Genomic DNA, 19,574 nt, shown 5'->3' on the forward strand with positions numbered 1-19,574 from the left:
TATTGCCCAGCTCTAATACATATACATACATACATGGGGCAGGGATAGCTCAGTAGGTAAAGTGGTCGCCCCATGATCGGAAGGTCGGCGGTTCGAATCCACTTAACGGCTACCCTGAGGTACCCCTGAGCAAGGTACCGTCCCTACACACTGCTCCCCGGGCGCCTGCTTAGTGGGCTGCCCACTGCTTCACTGAGTGAATGGGTCAAATGCAGAGAAAAACAAGTAATTTCCCCATGGGGATCAATAAAGTATCCATTATTATTATTATTATTATTATTATTATTACATATACATATATATTAGGGGTGCAACGATATTCGTATCGATATTGAACCGTTCGATACAGTGCTTTCGGTTCGGTACGCATATGTATCGAACAATACAACATTTGTAATTTATTTTATCAACTTTCCTTCTGACGATGCTGTCTGTGTTGAGCGCTCAGTGAATCTGCGTTCGACTACTCCGCCTAGGCTGCACTGTCGAGCGCAGATCCACTGGGCGCTCAACACAGACAGCATAGTCAGAAGGAAGAGCGCAGGGCAAGCTAGCAAGACAGAAGTTAAGCTCTCCTTGCAACATGGACCTCCCCCACCCTCATTCAGATCTGGCGTTTAGAATTATTTTGGTTTTCATGTGACGTATGACCCTGAAGGTAAGCGAGTCATGGACTAAAGTAAAACAGTATGTTGGATGTGCCATGCAATGCTCAATTACATGGGTGGGAACTAGTGTGTTAGCGCAGTTAGCTCGTTAACGTTTTGGCCGTCTAGCCCCATGCACGGGGCGATCGGCGGTAGCTCGTTAACGGAGATTTGCCGTGTTGTGGCGTTAAGGTCATTTCAACGAGATTAACCTGAAAGCACTAGTGGGAACACAACGAATATGACTGCACATTTATGCCGACATCATCCTAGTGCAAAGAAAAGTGGAAGCAGACAAAAAAAAGCAAGCATGCTACTAACTTTAGCCAAGTCATTTAGACAGCTGTTTAATATGCTGCTGAGAATATAGCCCAGAAGAAGCGGATAGTATAGCTTTTATTTTGGAAAGAGACATTTCTCTGTAATAAACTCTCTTTTCCAAAGATGAGTGATTCCTCAATCAGATACAGGGCTCGCAATATCGCTAGCCCGACGTCCCGGGGCTAGCGATTTTTTCAGTCGGGCTACCAAAATCTATCTCTTCCCTGCCTGTCGGGCTATTGTAGGAAGGAAAAATATATGTCAATGCTTTTGCATTCTTTCAGAAATGTAGCTGGGTAATTATGTCATTGGCATCGGTGAGCCACTGTCAATATGTGACATATTGAAATCGCGTTTGAATTTGCGCTTGTTTTTTTGCTTTCACTTTGCAATCGTGCGAACTGTGTATAGAGAGCGACAGCACTGATCTGTGAGTGATGATAATTTGTGCACCAATTCCTCTGACATCGTCTTATTAATCGTTAGCTTACTATGCAAACATGACAAGTGAAATCTCCCGCAGCTTAAACATGTGAGAGGTTGATCGCGCAGAGAATCGCTGAGCTTATGTGAGTGCCTGTGTAAAAGCAGCAGGATATATATTTTAGTTCTGCTGAGCCAAATAAGACAGGTCAGGGTGAAGAAGTGACAGCCAAAGAAAAGCTTACCACAAAACGGAGAAGTTATGACAAATCAGACTATAAGGCAAAAAGAAAGTGCAGCTTTATGGTTTCATGGACAAAAGAATTTCTCTGGCTGCAATATGATGAGCTATATAACCAGGGCTGCACATAAGTGGTCCGCAGGTCCACATTCGCTGTCAAAATAAAAAACACGCACAAGGGTTAGGGTTAAATTGAAAAACTGTACTTTTGAGTTAAAATATATATTTATAATTTTAATAAATGACAAATTAAAAAGGCATGAACATTTTTTTTGTATCGAAAAAATATCAAACCGTGACACCAAAGTATCGAACCGAACCGAACCGTGAATTTTGTGTATCGTTGCACCCCTAATATATATATACATACATACATACATATATATATACACACATATATACATATACATATATATACATATATACATACATACATATATACATACATACATAAAAACACCCAGCACGCCCCTGCGGGCGGTTTATCCTTCAAGCTCGGGTCCTCTACCAGAGGCCTGGGAGCTTGAGGGTCCTGCGTAGTATCTTAGCTGTTCCCAGGACTGCGCTCTTCTGGACAGAGATCTCCGATGTTGTTCCCGGGATCTGCTGGAGCCACTCGCCTAGCTTGGGAGTCACCGCACCTAGTGCTCCGATTACCACTGTTACCTTCACCCGTTACACCGAACATCCAAGAATACATTGGGAAGATGGCCCCAACTGACCGAGTGCTCAGTGAATACCTCAGGCAGCAGAAACCCAAGAAAGAGGAGGGAGACGAGGAACCATCATGGAAGGACAGGCCCCTGCACGGTATGTACCACCGGCAGATAGAGGAGGTGGCTGATATCCAGAAATCCTACCAGTGGCTGGACAAAGCTGGACTGAAAGACAGCACAGAGGCACTAATCATGGCAGCACAAGAACAAGCTCTGAGCACAAGATCCATAGAGGCTGGGGTCTATCACACCAGGCAAGACCCCAGGTGCAGGCTGTGTAAAGATGCCCCAGAGACAATCCAGCACATAACAGCAGGGTGCAAGATGCTAGCAGGCAAGGCATACATGGAACGCCATAACCAAGTGGCCGGCATAGTGTACAGGAACATCTGTGCCGAGTATAACCTGGAAGTCCCGAGGTCAAAATGGGAGATGCCCCCAAGGGTGGTGGAGAATGACCGAGCTAAGATCCTGTGGGACTTCCAGATACAGACGGACAAAATGGTGGTGGCTAACCAACCAGACATAGTGGTGATAAACAGAAGAAGACGGCCGTAGTGATCGATGTAGCAGTTCCGAATGACAGCAATATCAGGAAGAAGGAACACGAGAAGCTGGAGAAATACCAAGGGCTCAGAGAAGAGCTCGAGAGGATGTGGAGGGTGAAGGTAACGGTGGTCCCCGTGGTAATCGGAGCACTAGGTGCAGTGACTCCCAAGCTAGGCGAGTGGCTCCAGCAGATCCCGGGAATAACATCGGAGATCTCTGTCCAGAAGAGCGCAGTCCTGGGAACAGCTAAGATACTGCGCAGGACCCTCAAGCTCCCAGGCCTCTGGTAGAGGACCCGAGCTTGAAGGATAAACCGCCCGCAGGGGCGTGCTGGGTGTTATATATATAAGCTAACTCACCATGCCACTGTATGAGTGTAGAAACAATACCGCCTGCCCATATAGAAGGGTGCGATGGCTACCTCCAGCTCCCACCTGTATGTGATTAAAATACACAAAGATCAATTTAAACTTCAGAAAACAGTTAAACAGGAAAAGAGATAAACAAAACATCCTTCCGATGTGTGAACAGTTTGTTTACAAGTTATTTAATTTACGATAACTCTAATGTAAAGCTGTTCTAGCTTAACCGTGTTGCTTAGATCAGTGTTTCAAGACTGTGCTATCCATATAAATAAATACAAAACAAATCTCCCTGAAATAATGTCACAGACAAAATCCTTACGCATCCACACTGTGGTTAATAATATCACAAAAATATAAAAACATATACTGACTTTATCATAATATTTCCATTTATACCTCAAAAATAGACATATGTATTGCAAAATGACAATGACAGAAAATCATATGTTTACGGAACAATAAGGAGCCCTGAGTGAGAACATTGAATTTATATAAAGGTTATGGGAGAAATAATAGAGAAGACCTCTGCAGCCAGGTTTTCACTGTGGGCCAACATCTCCTGCAGGGCTCGCACAGAAAGACACTGGGCCAGGACAAAGCCACACACAGACAAGTCTGGTGGAACATTCTGGTAAAGAAAGAAAAGACATTTGAGTTTTTGAGGTAATTTCATGCCTGGCTGTTCCCTTCACAGGCCAACAGTGCAATTAGTGCCAAAGACCATGGCAAATTGGCAATGGGCAGTCCAAACTGGGAAGGAAGGCATGTAAAAATGCTCGAGTTACAAAAACCAATAAGGAACTAAAATTTTAGATACTTAAAAATAAACACAATGTACTGTCCATGTGCAGTGAAATATTTGGAAATTTCAGTCATCTCTCTCTTTGTATGACTGGCAAACTGAGTTGTCTGACAGTAAGGGAGGACTGTGCAGTCACACAGGTAGAGCTCCTTACCTTACAGTTAGAGGTGGGCTCAAGCCGGCAAAGTCTGCTGCCAAATCCTTCAGCAGCAAGACATAGCTTCACATGTTCCTCCTGGGAGGTGAAGGTACTCTGCAAAACCACCTCATCTCCCTGTGCAGAACACACATACACACAGATGACAGGTTTCAAGTTAGAGAAGCCCACAGAGCGCATTCACATATTGAGATCCACCAGATTTCACCATGAAAGCTTTTGTTGGATAGGATCAGCTAAAGACCTCCATCACACCAAAACGCCTCTGAAATTTTATCTTGTGGATTAATTAAAAAGAAAGTCAGTGAAGCAGTTTTGGCTTCAGAGAAAAAAATCTTCATCCTCTCATATCATGTAATTCAGTTCTCTCAGAGGAGGAAACGTGTTTGGCCACAATGACCGAACATAGAAATTCAGTCCTATTTTGCTTTTTAAATGTTAAAACAACTTTAAACTATGAAATGTGTGAATTTTTAGGTATAGCATCAAAACTGCCCCATTGTGCAGTCCCATTGTAAACACATAAGGAAATCTCAGTCGCTGTCAACATTACCTTATCTGCATTTAAATACCACGTCGGCCAAATTAAGTTTCTCTGTTTATTTGAGGAACTGTTAGGAACGACAGCAGGCAACAGGCCAGTCGCCAATAAAACCAGCACCTCTCTGTACCCAGGCTGCAAACATCCATATTGGGAAGATACTGCACAGTCTGACCCCTGATTTACCCTTCTTTCCACTCTTCATATCTGCAGTACTCTGCAATCAGTCAAACACACTGTCCAATGCAGAGGTACATTAGAGCATTAGAGCAGGACTTGGAGTCTTTTTTAAGGGACACTTACATTTCAGATCTAACAGGCTTTCACTTCGAGTGTTTTCGAATTGAAAATGCTGCAGTTTTGTTTGTCTTCTTAAGGTTTCTTGTATTATTTATAATAGTGGAATTGGGACCTCTTTGCATATAAAAAATGACTACATTTTTATAACAAATATAACATTGTTGCCATTTCACAAATGTCATATATTTAATCACTGGGTCTATTACAGTGTGTTTTCCCTGTCATCTACTAACTAAATGATAACGAGGAAAGCTCCATCAGGATCCGGGTAGCTTAATACCACGGCTGAACAACTTTGCGGGGGGAAATCCTGCATTTAATATAATAAAGTATGATATCGTAGATGGATCTCGCAAAATGACTTCTCTCCAGTCTATGTGTTGGGCTCAGGATGATGAACATCGCTGGCTTTGTGTGAATGTGTATGTGTCTCAGCCACTCCAGACGCCCTCCACGTGACATGCCCTTATCAGAGGGCAAAGATTACAAGCTGTGAGAGGACAACTTACAGCTGCAGAGCAATAATAGCATCTTGCAGTGAAGATGAGAGAAGCCATTTTTGGCCTCCCTTTGCTGTCACTGTTGTTGCTAAACTATTATCACATTAACATTTTATTATTTATATTTATTCTTGAATAAAATGTAGCAATTTTAATTAAAATGGGATATGATAATCTTTTAACTGATTGGGATATGCATCACTGTTGACACCTGACCTTAAATAAACTATATCAGCTAATCAGTTACTACAGCAATAGACTAAAATCATGTGAGTTGGTTTCTGTTTTTTAATAAGGCTATTAGTCAGCTAGCCCAAAACAGGTGAAATGCTGTTACTATGACGTGCGTATGGAGGCATCTGCGCACAAAATAGTGTCATGGTTACATGATTGCATAATTGCTGCTGACAGAAACCTACATATAACTTTAATTAAACAAATAAATTAATAAAAAAAAACACTAATAATGTTTCAAACAAAGCTAAATAGGCTACCCTAAGTGCTACCTTTAGTACAGCTACTTACTAATTATTAAACCTCCGGTGATAGCCAATGAAGACCTCTGTTTGACTAAATATTGGCCTGTATGTTTAATTTGTAAGCTGTCTGACTCACCGTCCGTAGAAACTGGAATTCATCGTCGCCTTCTCCACTGTCAGTCATTATTTAAACCTTTATGGCTACATTAAAGAGTGAATGAGCCAGAAGAGGACAGGGACTGGAGAAGCTGGAACATGAAGGTACACGGCCCTGAGTGTGTGGGCGGGGTCTGCAGTTCAACTCCGGCCATCATCATGCCATTTTAGGAAGGAAAAGTTGAAGCTGTTAAAGAAGAAACTCTAAATATAAAAAAAGGAGGATAAAAAGTCTTGAAAAGGCAATTTTCAAAGACATTACAAAGGTACTGGGTATTACACCTAACCTTGTTATCATTGCATTGGCTGTAGCTTCGCCGTACCAACAAGTGGTGATTTCGATATTCAAAGACCACCTGTTCCGAAAAAAGCGAAACCTACTTACAAGGTTTTTCGCATGGTGTGGAAAAACATAGGACGATGAAGACCAGCTACCAGAAACTGACAATATCTCCCAGACACTTTTGAACGAATTTAAAGATATTATATTTCCAAGAAAACAAAATGAATATTTAGAGCAATCCATCAGGATTAACTCTAAATATTTCTTTAAAATTATTTGGACAGTTTAAGTGTATTAGTTGACATCAAAGTGCCTCTTTAAATTGGCTAACAACAAATGATTCAAACAAGCTAATTTATTTCACATCCAATGAGTCACTTTAAAAATCCCACAACCGGTCGAGGCAGATGGCCGTCCCTCACTGAGCCTGGTTCTGCCAGAGGTTTCTTGCTTTTAAAAGAAAGTTTTTCCTCCCCACTGTCGCTGAGTGCTTGCTCAGAGGGAATTGTCAGATTATTGGGGTTTTATTTTTTTTTGCCAACTAATACACAACTCAGGGCTCGCAAAATCTCTAGCCCGACGTCCAGGGCTGTAGTGATGGGTCGTTCGCGAACGAAATGGCTCTTAGAGCCGGGTCTTTGACGTGAACGACGCGAGCCGGCTCCTTATCGCAAGCCGTCACTTGGTTTTTTTTTTTCTTTCTTTCTCTCAGCCTCTCTCTCGCACTTTTTTTCTGCTTCACTCAGCAAGCGAGCCTTGTGCTTTACGCTGGGCAGAGGGGGAGGGGCGGTAATTACACTCAGTAGCACAGGAACAGATCCAGAGGGGGAGAGAGAGAAAGAGAGCCAGGGACAACAACGTCACATTAGAAAGGTATAGTAATTAGTGATGGTAAATTTGATTCTTTTTACTGAATCGAGTGTTAATGAGTCACTCACCAAAGTGAATCGGGTGTTTTGAGTCATTTGATCAGTCAGTTGACCAGAGAGTGCAAAAATTTTACATTTTCACTCAAACTTAATTTGTTTCCCTTTTCATGTAAATCCCACTGCTAAGATGAATGATTAAAAAACAAACAAAAAAAACAACTATTTTATAGAGAACAAAGAGCAAAAACATTTCTAAAATTAAGCAATTTCTTATCAAAATTGCTTAATAAACATTTATTTTGTTTATTTGTATTTTATTAGTATTTTCCTTTTTTTTTTTTTTTCTTTTTTCTTCATTTAGAAAAAAAAAAAAAATTAGTATTTTCCTTAAGTGTGTCAAATATATATTTTCTCATCTAAATGTCCACTGCGCTGTGAGCCAGGGGGCAGTAATGCGCCTTAACATTGGTTGCCAACCAAGAAGAAGAAGCTGTGAGCCAGGAGGGAGAGGGCGAGTGAGTGATTCGTTCGCTCGCTCTATGATTCAGCACAGGAGGGAGGGGGGTTAGTGAGTCCTGAGTGATTCGTTCGCTCGCTCTTTGATTCAGCACAGGAGGGAGGGGGTGAGTGAGTCCTGAGTGATTCGTTCGCTCGCTCTTTGATTCAGCACAGGAGGGAGGGGGTTAGTGAGTCCTGAGTGATTCGTTCGCTCTTTGATTCAGCACAGGAGGGAGGGGGTGAGCGAGTCCTGAGTGATTCGCTTATGCTTACGATTCAGCACAGGAAGGGAGGGGGTGAGTAGCTCAAATGTGCTGTTAGCATGTTAGCAGCGCGATGCTACTGTGAACCGAGGAGCTATTTTCTTGATGTTAGCTTCTACTCAGGGGTTTTTCTTCCAGTTCAGAGCAGAAATGCTTTTGTTACGAAACTGGCTGTTGTTTTTCCCCCCACAATTTTAATTACAAGCTAGATATATTTCTACTAATGGAATTAGTTTGCTAACAGCAACAGGGATGAGTCAGTTGGGCTTGTGAATCATGATTCACGAGTCAGTAAAGTGATTCTCGAGTATTGAACGATTCGTTCACGAATCGAACATCACTAATAGTAATCATCCACAACTATTTTCGGTTGCAGATGATAAATGATTCATTAAGTTTATTCATGCAGGCCCATATGACAGATAATGTGCATGTTTCTTTTTGTTTTCATATTTTAATTTATATTTAATTGTGTTGTGGTTTGCAGTGTTTTGTATGGGCAGAAATCTGTGCCATCAGAAACTGAATTTGAATAAGTTCAATTTGAATTTGAATTGCTCAGATTGAATCTGAATTGTAACTTGAATAAATGCTTTTGAAAACTGAATTTGAATTAGTCTAATTTGAAATTGAATTTATGGTTTGAAAATGATCATCACTAAATTGAAATTGAATTTTATATTTTGAAAATGAATTGATTTGCTTTGAAACTGCATTTTATCCTTTAAAAATTCAGCTCTCGAATAATTTCAGTTTCACTTCTCACCATTCAGTTTCACTTCTACAATTCAATTTCAGTTCCAAAATTCAGTTTTTTGGAACTTACATCCGGTTCCGGTTCAAGCACAGATTAATAGAACTACGTTTTACTAGCGGACCGAAAGTGTTACTGACGGGAATCTACAGCGTCTTGAGCTGAATTAAGACTTCAGAAGTCATTCGTCATGTCGAATGACCAGCGGATAAACTCTCAGGTTGGTAATACATGTATTACATGTATAAGAACAAGCGTCATGTTAACAAAAGATAGCCGTACAGTAACTGTTATGCTTATTGTAGCTGTTAGCTAAAAACGGTAATTTAGCGTAGTTTGCCCTGAATTCAGCTTTGACAAACAAATATGATCGACTGTTTCTAGTAGAATTCCAAAGTTGTCATCTTGTACCCTCTCAGAATGCTTGCAGAGACCCCTACAGTAGGGAAACATGCAAAACGGTGGCCAAACCTTTGTATTTTAGCTTTATTTATGCCTTACACAGCATCCCAACTCTTTAGCTAACTTAATAACTTTAGCTAAAGTGAATAGTTAGTCTAATTCATTAGTGCAGCATTACTGGATCACCTCTGTTTGAAGTGATATAATGTGATATACAACTATCACTGAAACAGCAAACTTTGTAAATAAGCAAACAACACTTCTCATTCTCTAAACGTTTGGCCACAGCTGTAGATTACACTATCAGTGCTTGTTCACTCTTGACAATAATTACACTTCTAAATTTACTTTGTGCATTTACAGGTAAACAATATCTAATATTTTATCTAAATGACTGCTTTGTCTTTGAAAAGGGTGAAGAGCCTGAGGCCGGTGACAGTCCAGTTCTACTCCAAGTACATCCTTACAGTGGCTCACAGGACAAGGCCACATTCCTGTCCTGCCAGAAGAGAAGACAAACTTCAGAGTCTTCATGCAGTTCAACCACACCTGTCATATTCCATATGACAGGGGTCTCAAACTCCAGTCCTCAAGGGTCAAAGTGTCATGCAACTTTTCCATGCCCTCGAGGACTGGAGTTTGAGACACCTGCCGTATGGTGTTCATGCTGTTTTCTACCCCACAGTTACAGCATGTCTGACTGCCTGTTCAGCATATGCAAAAATATATGATGAGTTTAAGCATGTGATGACTAAGGCCTTCCATTATGGTGTTTGTCATCACATGTCACAGACAGCTGGATGATCATTTGTTATAAATAAAATACTAAAAACGTGTTACTTCATCTTTTATCTTTATTATTATTATTATTATTGTTCTTATTTTACACTTTTCATTGTTAGGCATTAGGTTTATTTGTAGTAGTCCTTTCCAACGTCTTTCCCTCTTCCATGTCACTGTGTCAGCTTGTCAGCATCTATTTGGGTTTGGAAGTGGAACAGAAAGTAAAGAAATCCAAAGTGCCATTAAAACCAGCAGAGGTTCTTATATTTCAGAAGAAGGGATTAATTCAAAAGAAATGACCTCAATGGCATATTTTATTTAGGCACCCTAGAGAGCACTTTGCAAAATAACACATTCTTATAATTTCACCCTCAGATAAGCCAAGCTACGACTGTCAGGGAAGGTGATGTAGGTACAGAGCATATGAGAGTGGTTAAGTTAATGTCTCTTGTCTATATGAAGGCACAAGAGGGATCAATGGCAAGGCGTAGAGATTCAGTATCTTCAGTCTTCAGTGGACACTCCATTTCTGGCACAAAACACCTGTAAAAGATGGTCGATTTAGGAGGTGACCCGACAACTTCAGCCTGTCAAACATAGTAATGGAGCAGTGTGTTTTTAAAAAAAAAAAAAAAATCTAATTAAGCATGCACTCAGTACCCTAAAAATTATTATGGTAGTTAAACACAGTGATAGTCACATATCATATCACTTCAAACAGAGGTGATCCAGTAATGCTGCACTAATGAATTAGACTAACTATTCACTTTAGCTAAAGTTATTAAGTTAGCTAAAGAGTTGGGATGCTGTGTAAGGCATAAATAAAGCTAAAATACAAAGGTTTGGCCCAGAGGTGTGGACTCGAGTCACATGACTTGGACTCGAGTCAGACTCGAGTCATTAATTTTATGACTTTAGACTTGACTTGAAAAAATGTTCTAAGACTTGTGACTTGACTTGGACTTTTACACCAATGACTTGGGACTTGAATTGGACTTGAACCGGTTTACTTGAAAAGACTTGATATTTTACCCCAAATATAAAATTTAGCATGCATATTATATAGAGATTGAAAATGTGACGTCATTCACGGGTAGAACCGCAAAGGATTCTGGGAACTCGTGGCAAGCGGTCAAGCGGTACTAGCGCACGCAGGCTTTCAATTAAAATCAGTTATACAGCGATAAAAAGAAACACAAAAATGTCAAGAAGCTGTTGTATTATTAACTGCAATAGCCGGTCGCATGACAGCCACGGGAAGCCGACGGGTAAAGAGATCGGTTGTTATCGGATTACGTCGTTGAAGAGAAATTGTTCGAGCCATGTTTCCGAAGTAACAAAGACGTGACGGATGGCCTGGATTGCAGCCATTCAAAGACCAAATATAACGTCCCAGAACACTCCAGCTCACAGGTTAGTCTGCTCCAAGCATTTACACGAAGGTCAGTGTTTTTTAGTAGTTAATACGTCATTTTCATAACATAATTGGTGATATAGGTTACAAGCAAGTCTGGCGCTGAACAGAAGTTGTCGCGCTATGCTCCTTTATTTATTGTGCATAAATAGTGAATTGTCCTGACACAATATTGCGTTTCGCTTCTGTTATTATGGTACATTGACAAAAACATATACTTTTATTCACAGGATAAAACAGTTGTTTTGTATCACTAATTGCCCAGTACGATTACAGCATACAGTATTATTGTCACTGCTACATTTCTGTGATGCTACCAGAAGTTATTTCCACTGCTAATTAATTATCGTTGAGCTCAAAGGTCCTATTAATAAACGGTTAAGGAATGTGTATTTATGAAGACGATTTGTGAGACTGGTAAACTTATGATATGTACGATGGTCTTTCGTTCTACACGGTGCATTTCAAGGTCCTGCACCCATCCGTCGGTAAACTGTACCTGGGCTTGTTGCAGTGACCTGAAGTTACTAAACTTCATGAGTGTATGCACTCACTCCAAGAACCGTATGATTATAAATATGCATATAAATATGCTACGATGAGATAGCTGACTTCATCTAACTAGCAAATGTTTTCCAGGCTACGTTGGTGATACAGTTTTTTTTAATGTGTATGATATTTTTGTCATGCGATTTTAAAGCCGGTCCTACAACCGCATCCAAGAATAACATGCAGCTTATCTCAGAACTGTTGGTGAAAATTATTCTAGGAGCTAGGTTTAATTGAGCTGCATTTTAAAGAGGTGCAATTTCACAATTTGTGTATATTTTCTAAGTTCACTATTTTGTCATGTGTTGAGAAAAACACAGATTTAAAAATTACATGGTCTAATATTTACATTTAGCATATAACTGCAACATTATTTTTTCATTTTTTTTTTAAAAGACTCGAAAGGACTTGAAATTCAAAGTTTCAGACTTGTGACTTGACTCGGACTTTTACACCAGTGACTTGAGACTCGACTCTGACTTGCCTGACATTACTTGAGACTTGACTTGAGACTTGAGGATAAAGACTTGAGACTTACTTGAGACTTGCAAAACAATGACTTGGTCCCACCTCTGGTTTGGCCACCGTTTTGCATGTTTCCCTACTGTAGGGGTCTCTGCAAGCATTCTGAGAGGGTACAAGATGACAACTTTGGAATTCTACTAGAAACAGTCGATCATATTTGTTTGTCAAAGCTGAATTCAGGGCAAACTACGCTAAATTACCGTTTTTAGCTAACAGCTACAATAAGCATAACAGTTACTGTACGGCTATCTTTTGTTAACATGACGCTTGTTCTTATACATGTAATACATGTATTACCAACCTGAGAGTTTATCCGCTGGTCATTCGACATGACGAATGACTTCTGAAGTCTTAATTCAGCTCAAGACGCTGTAGATTCCCGTCAGTAACACTTTCGGTCCGCTAGTAAAACGTAGTTCTATTAATCTGTGCTTGAACCGGAACCGGATGTAAGTTCCAAAAAACTGAATTTTGGAACTGAAATTGAATTGTAGAACTGAAACTGAATGGTGAGAAGTGAAACTGAAATTATTCGAGAGCTGAATTTTTAAAGGATAAAATGCAGTTTCAAAGCAAATCAATTCATTTTCAAAATATAAAATTCAATTTCAATTTAGTGATGATCATTTTCAAACCATAAATTCAATTTCAAATTAGACTAATTCAAATTCAGTTTTCAAAAGCATTTATTCAAGTTACAATTCAGATTCAATCTGAGCAATTCAAATTCAAATTGAACTTATTCAAATTCAGTTTCTGATGGCACAGATTTCTGCCCATAGTTTTGTGTTGTTTCACTTTAAATTTGTAAAAGGAAAAAGCTGAAAATTTAAATAGTTAAAAGTTGAAATGTGAATAGTTGAGTTTTGTATTATATGATTTATTTATTACATTTTATGTGGAGTGAATAAATAAAAGTATATTTACAGTGGCCCCTAGAGACAAAGCACATACAAACTTCAAATCACGTACGAACTCTGAAGCATGTACAAACTCCAAAACACGTAAAAACACGTACAAACTCCAAAACACGTAAAAAAAATGTACAAACTCCAAAGCACGTAAAAACTCAGAAGCACATAAAAACTCAAAACACATACAAAAGACAACAGAAGTGCTCCAGGATGCTAGGGGCAGTGTTGAACTTTTGTTACCGAGTGGCTGCACAAGCCAGCAAGTACCAACAACCGGATTTGGTGTGTGGTAATAACAGGTAAATGAACTTTTTTTTTTTTAAATTATTTGAATATATATGAGTGCCTGTGTATAAATACACAAAGAATACACATATGCTTTCAATTGTGTAATTTAAGTGATCTAGTAACTCTGCTTTGGAAGTTCAGTTCATGCTAGAAATGTGTCTTGGAGTTTGTACGTGTTTTGTCTCTAGGGACCACCGCATATATTTATATATAAACATATATAAATAAAACCACCTTTTTTTTACGTTAGTAATTCCTTTTGTGCATAATTTTATAATATTGTTAATAATAAATTAATTAAAGCAACAAAACAACCCGAAGAGCCGGTTCGGAGCCGAAAGAGCCGGCTCTTTTTAGTGAGCCGAACCGAAAGAGCCGGATCTCTAAAAAGAGCCGGAAATCCCATCACTACAAAGTGCAAGGGTTTTAGCAACAAAAGAGAGCATTTAGAGTAAGAGTACTCATTATGGAGAATGGCCCTTTTCAGAATCATATCCATTTTATTATTGGGCCATAATTGCTAAGTCATTACTGTGTATATCACTTCAGTGTTGTTCAGCTGGAGTTTAATTATATACTTCTGAGTCGCTTTATTCTTTTAATACAGCATACATAATACATAATAGTGGATCTGCATTTCAAAATAGTTAAAGCTTTTTGAATAAAAGCTACAGCAAAGTACAAAGTGTTTGGATGCTTTTATGACCTTCGAAAGTTTAAGGTGGCAGAAGGTGTAAGACAAACCACAAACCTCAAACTGAACCTACTGAACAAGCTGTGCCTCAGCCATAACTAATTTGTTCACGATCAGCAAGTTTACAAAATTTAAGCAAGTATGGAAAAACAAAATGAACAGAAGGAAGCACAGATATATCTGACTTTCCAAAGGCAAAATATAACACGCACAAAAAGTCTGCTAGCTACAACTTTAAAAAGACAATACTTAGACTCCCTAGCTGGCAGCAAAACAGGAGAAATAAACAGGCAGAGAATGCCTGCCAAGCTTCCACTATCTTTTTTTTTTTTTTTTTGCCTGTCCCGTTTGGCTCTTTTGCCATCAGAATTGTTGTCTAAAGGCAAAGAAAGATGCCCAACGGATTTACTTTACCAAATTGACCATCCCAGCCTTGCCGTAATGGTCCATTTTATTCACCTTTTATTGTTTATTTAATTTTCACTTACTGAATACGGGACAGACTTGACTGGGGGAAAGAAGGGGAGAAAGAAAGAGGGAAAGAGAAACAGCTGAGAAGAGGGACGGGGGAGAAGGGCAAAAAACAAAAACCGACAGAATGAGCAGAAGAAAAAAAAAGAAATAAAAAATGCATATATCAATCACCTGGATCACCTGCTGAGAAAGAAAAAAGAAAACAAGCAGAAGAGAACAAGAGTAATAGAATAAACAACATCACAATGATATATGGGAATATGACAGTAAATACTAAATATTAAACATTATTGTGCAGCACATAAGATCAACAGAACAGTGTGCTTTGAGGTAGGAGCCAAAAAGGGTGTAATTTGTGGGTGTGATCACCCGTGTGTACACCTGTGAGCATGGACGCGCTTGTTTTTTTTAAAAGGTTCCTACATGTAATGATCTGCTAGAGGGTGTGGGGGGGCCACACCCCCGTCCTCCACAGCTTCCACTATCTTACATGCAGGTTGGCTCAAACACAGCAGAACAGGACAGGTCCCACAGGTTTGCCACATTTCAGGTTGTGCTGAACAACACTAACCCCTGTAACCACCATCACAAAGCCTAGAGGCCAGACAGCAAGGAGCATTTGGTGCTGGGGCTATACACTTTCACTAATGAGCAGAATGTTGGTCATCTGAACCACTCAGGTGTGGCAGACCTGGAACACAAGGAGAGAGAGAAAGACAGTACTCTTGCACCACAAGGCCAAAGAGTCACTGGAAGTAGAAAGTAGCACAGCATAGAAACACCTAAATAAAGCACCAGCATGTATACATGTTTGCCATCATATTCCATCACAGGTGAAACTCACACTTTCATCTAATGGCAATAAACATTGCAGTATTAGCAGTACTCCAGTCCAGTGGTATTGGAGAAGAATATTGGAGTCGTACTCTTCTACTTATCCAATTCAGGATCGTGAGTGGGCGGCTGGAGGCTAGTCCAGCTACCATAGGGCAAGAGGCAGGGTACACCCTGGACAGGCTGCCTGCCTGTTGCAGGGCTAACATAGAGAAACAGACAACCATTCACAGGTACATTTACTCCTATGGGCAATTTAGAATCACAAGTTAACCTAACCCAAATAACTGCATGTCTTTGGACTGTTGGAGGCCAAATACCTGGAAGGAACCCACTCAGACACGGACAGGAACACATGCAGATCTTATTCCTGTGAAGCAGCAGTGCTAACCACCCTCCACAGTGCTGCCCTATTAATATTACTATTATTATTACATCTTTGGTGGAAACTTTACTGTAAGTATAGTATAGTACAGTGCAAAAGTCTTGATCTCTTCTTATTTTACTACTACTTTGGTCTTGTGTGGTTTTGCTAATAGTCTTCCATGTTTTCTGGAGGGGTTTTTTTTGGAAATTGGGTGCTTTGTCAACACATAATTTATTCTGATTTCTTTCATTGATAAATGCTAAAAAGTAAACACAGTGTATATGGACATAAAATTGTATTTGTGCCCCAATAAGTTGATTGCCAATGACAAGTTTAGGTTTTAAGAATTGCACTAAGGCTTTTTCCTTCTTTCTTTTGATTTTTTGCCTGATGCACAGTGTTTTTGGGCATGTCCTAACTAATATATTATTGCACGTATTTCCCGTTTTCCTATCAAAATATCAATAAATGATGGGTGGCTCTAGACCTGTCCACGGTACTGTATGCAAGTATAAATATTTCTGGATATTTTCAGTAGGGGCACATTTCCTGAGAGGACCCACTAGGTTACATTAAAAAGTCAAAAGTTTTTGTTAAGACTATCATGCACAAACACATTAATTCATCCCAGCTGACCTTTCTTCTATAGCACTTTTGCACCAAAATTCAACTTGCACAGAAGACACTGAATAAAGAATGTAGCAGGTTGGTCACCCTGACATTTGCTGACTATATTCATGCTTGTCAAAGAGAGAAACCTTTTGAATTTTCACATTCACTGCCTAGCTCTGCACTGATATCATGAAATAAAGTCTATATTTTTAGCACTGTGAGGAGGAAGTGCTAAAAAGAATAAGATAAAAACAACAACAACACAAAAACAAAAGACGAGTAACTAATATATTTCTTTCCAGTCAGCAATTTCATTTTACACTTTTGAAGTGATGACATTGCCGAATCACTTTTCTAAAACAATTTTGCTATTATATTTGTTTTGTTATTACTCTCCGGTCTTGCTGAAGTACTTCTCAGCTTGCAAGGCTGTATTTGAAATATCTGCACAGCTAAAACAACCCATTCAACTAAACTCACCAGTATCAATCTCTGTGTTTGCATATAATCAAGCACCATTCTGTAAATATGAACCACTAATATTAGTTGTAATCTCATACAGATATTTACTTTTGGACCTTGCATTAAAAATAACCTTAATCAGTACAGTCTTAATGGTGCAGTGTCAGGGAGTCCTGTGTAAGCTTTCATATATATGTGGATTATGGAATCATGGATCATGAAAGACATTGTTTAAATAACAATTTCTCCACTGGATAATAAATGCTTGACTTAGCCATAAATAGTTTAATGAATCCACCAACTCAAAGAACAAACCGCACCTATTGAATTAATCAACAACAAAGACTGCAAATTTCTTCTATCTACACTGCCTGAAAATTTGTATTTTATCATTTATGTTTTTTAAATGTTTACCAAGTACAAAATGTCAGTACAGTTAGTTTCTGTACATTTTGTCAAATTATTGCTAATACTGTATTTTCGCACACAAGTAGTTATCAATGAACTCATTTACCAAAAGTAAACACATGTAGTAAACAAACAATAGATATGATGTTGATATTTCAAAAGTTTATGTGATATTGTGTAACTTGTCTTCAGGAAAAGTCAACATCATTGTCTCTCTATGTGAATTGCATTTGAAAATCATTATCTTCCATTTTAGTCTTGATTTGATTAGATATCAAATTGGTTTTGAAGTCTGTACACCATATGGAACCACCATATTGGCCTGTATCCAGGGCCCAATCAAATTAACCAGAGCAACATGCTGCCACTCAGTTTTTCATTGACATGCTGCCGTGTCATCGCCTCCTGGAGGGCACCATCTCTAAGGAAACAGCTTTTTCATCTAGAAAACACACACACACACACACACACACACACACACACACTTAGTCATTATTTCTAATGAGATTGTAAAAGTTGAAGGAGAGAAGTTATATTAACTCTTCTGGTAGAGAAAGACCTCTGTAGCTCACGTCATCTCCAGCTAGAAGCCAAGTCATTACCTTCTTCAAATAGAAGCTTCTCTATTAAATTTACTCTGTTGTGCATGCCCTCTGTAAACACATCTGTGGAATAATATTTCACATTTGTCCCCTTTAATGTGGAAGTCTAAATGGACTGACGTAGCTCTAGAGTAGGTTTCAAGTGGCCCTTAGAGGTACTGCAGGTTTTGGTCTTTCTGCTTTGGATTCATATTGAGCCCCAAAGGTTGCCCCTTGGGACACAACTGTAAAATATATGATGGGGTACCGCCTATATGCTTTATAATTAATTATGTAAACTAGAACTTTTATCACCCAGAACATCATTCTTTGGTTCAGAACTGCAGGCCTTAGTTTCACTTAAGGTCAGTGTTCATGATTCGAAAAAAAGAAAGACACTGGGGAGAAATGACATGCATGGGAGAATTACAAGGAGAAAACCACTGCTGACCAATCTGAACACAAAGACATTACTGAAATTTCAACAAACAAACAAACAAAAAAAAAACATGATCCCCCAGACTTGGGAAAAATATTCTGTGGACTGACGAGGCAAAAGTTTAAATTTTTGGAAGGTTTGAATCCTGCTACATCTGGCATAAAACCGACAACATTTTATTAAAAAAAACAATTATAGTTCATGTCCTGAAGGTCAAGCTCACTTAGGTTATTCAAGGTATGAAACACCTCTGAATGAAAAAAAAAAAATCAATAAAAAGATTAAAGTTTTGGAGTGACCTCATCAGAGTTCAGACTTAAATCAGATTGAGATACTTGGCATAACCTTGAAAAAGGCCATTCATGTTCACAAACCTATAATGTGGCTGTCCATCCATTCCATTCTCATCCGCTTATCCTTATTAGGTTCACGGGAGGGTTGGAGCCTATCCCAGCTGTCTTAGGGCAAGAGGCAGCGTACACCCTGGACAGGTCACCGACAACCATTCACACTCACATTTAGGCAATTTAGAGTTACCAATTAACCTATCCCCATTTACTGAATTTCTTTGGAATGTGGAAGGAAACCAGAATACCCGCAGAGAACCCACACAAACACAGGGAGAACATGCAACTACACACAGAACACCAGGAACACTGTACTACACACCAGGCCTGGTAGTGGAACTGAACTCAGGACCTTCTTGCTTCAGGACCTGGCCATTGACCAAAGAAGGTCAATAGCCAGGTAGGTTTAAATAGCTTTCTTTCCACCCATAATAAATGCCTTAGGGTTTAGGAGGTACATACACAAATAAAATTGAATTTTCTCCCTAACTCCAAGTTTGAGTGGGATGTGGTCAGAGGCAGCCTCCTGTCCCTGTCCTTTGGACTTAATCCTTGGCCCTTTTCCCAGGTCCTCTCACATTTGCAGGTCTATAATGGCTAGCTTGGATCAAAGGAAC

General features: G+C 39.4%; 1 protein-coding gene and 1 long non-coding RNA gene across 2 annotated transcripts in view; one reads left to right on the forward strand and one right to left on the reverse strand.

Annotated features, from left to right (window-relative positions):
- ryr2b (ryanodine receptor 2b (cardiac)) overlaps positions 1-6,663 on the reverse strand; it is an 86,636-nt gene extending 79,973 nt beyond the window's left edge. Inside the window, exons 1-5 of the mRNA XM_080288036.1 lie at positions 6,485-6,663; positions 6,178-6,401; positions 4,219-4,338; positions 3,786-3,890; positions 3,257-3,331 (exon numbers count right to left, since the gene is read on the reverse strand). Of these exons, the coding sequence (XP_080144162.1) occupies positions 3,257-3,331; positions 3,786-3,890; positions 4,219-4,338; positions 6,178-6,225 (348 nt within the window). The 5' untranslated portion in view covers positions 6,226-6,401; positions 6,485-6,663. The remainder of the gene's footprint in view (positions 1-3,256; positions 3,332-3,785; positions 3,891-4,218; positions 4,339-6,177; positions 6,402-6,484) is intronic.
- Positions 6,664-7,729: 1,066 nt separating this feature from the next.
- LOC145419713 (uncharacterized) lies at positions 7,730-10,115 on the forward strand. Its single transcript, XR_013901044.1, has 2 exons — positions 7,730-9,084; positions 9,680-10,115. It is a non-coding gene; the product is annotated as an uncharacterized LOC145419713 (long non-coding RNA).
- The last annotated feature ends 9,459 nt before the right edge of the window (positions 10,116-19,574 follow it).

Source organism: Astatotilapia calliptera, chromosome 13, assembly GCF_964374335.1.
Source record: "Astatotilapia calliptera chromosome 13, fAstCal68.1, whole genome shotgun sequence".
In the NCBI taxonomy this organism is placed as follows: domain Eukaryota; kingdom Metazoa; phylum Chordata; class Actinopteri; order Cichliformes; family Cichlidae; genus Astatotilapia; species Astatotilapia calliptera.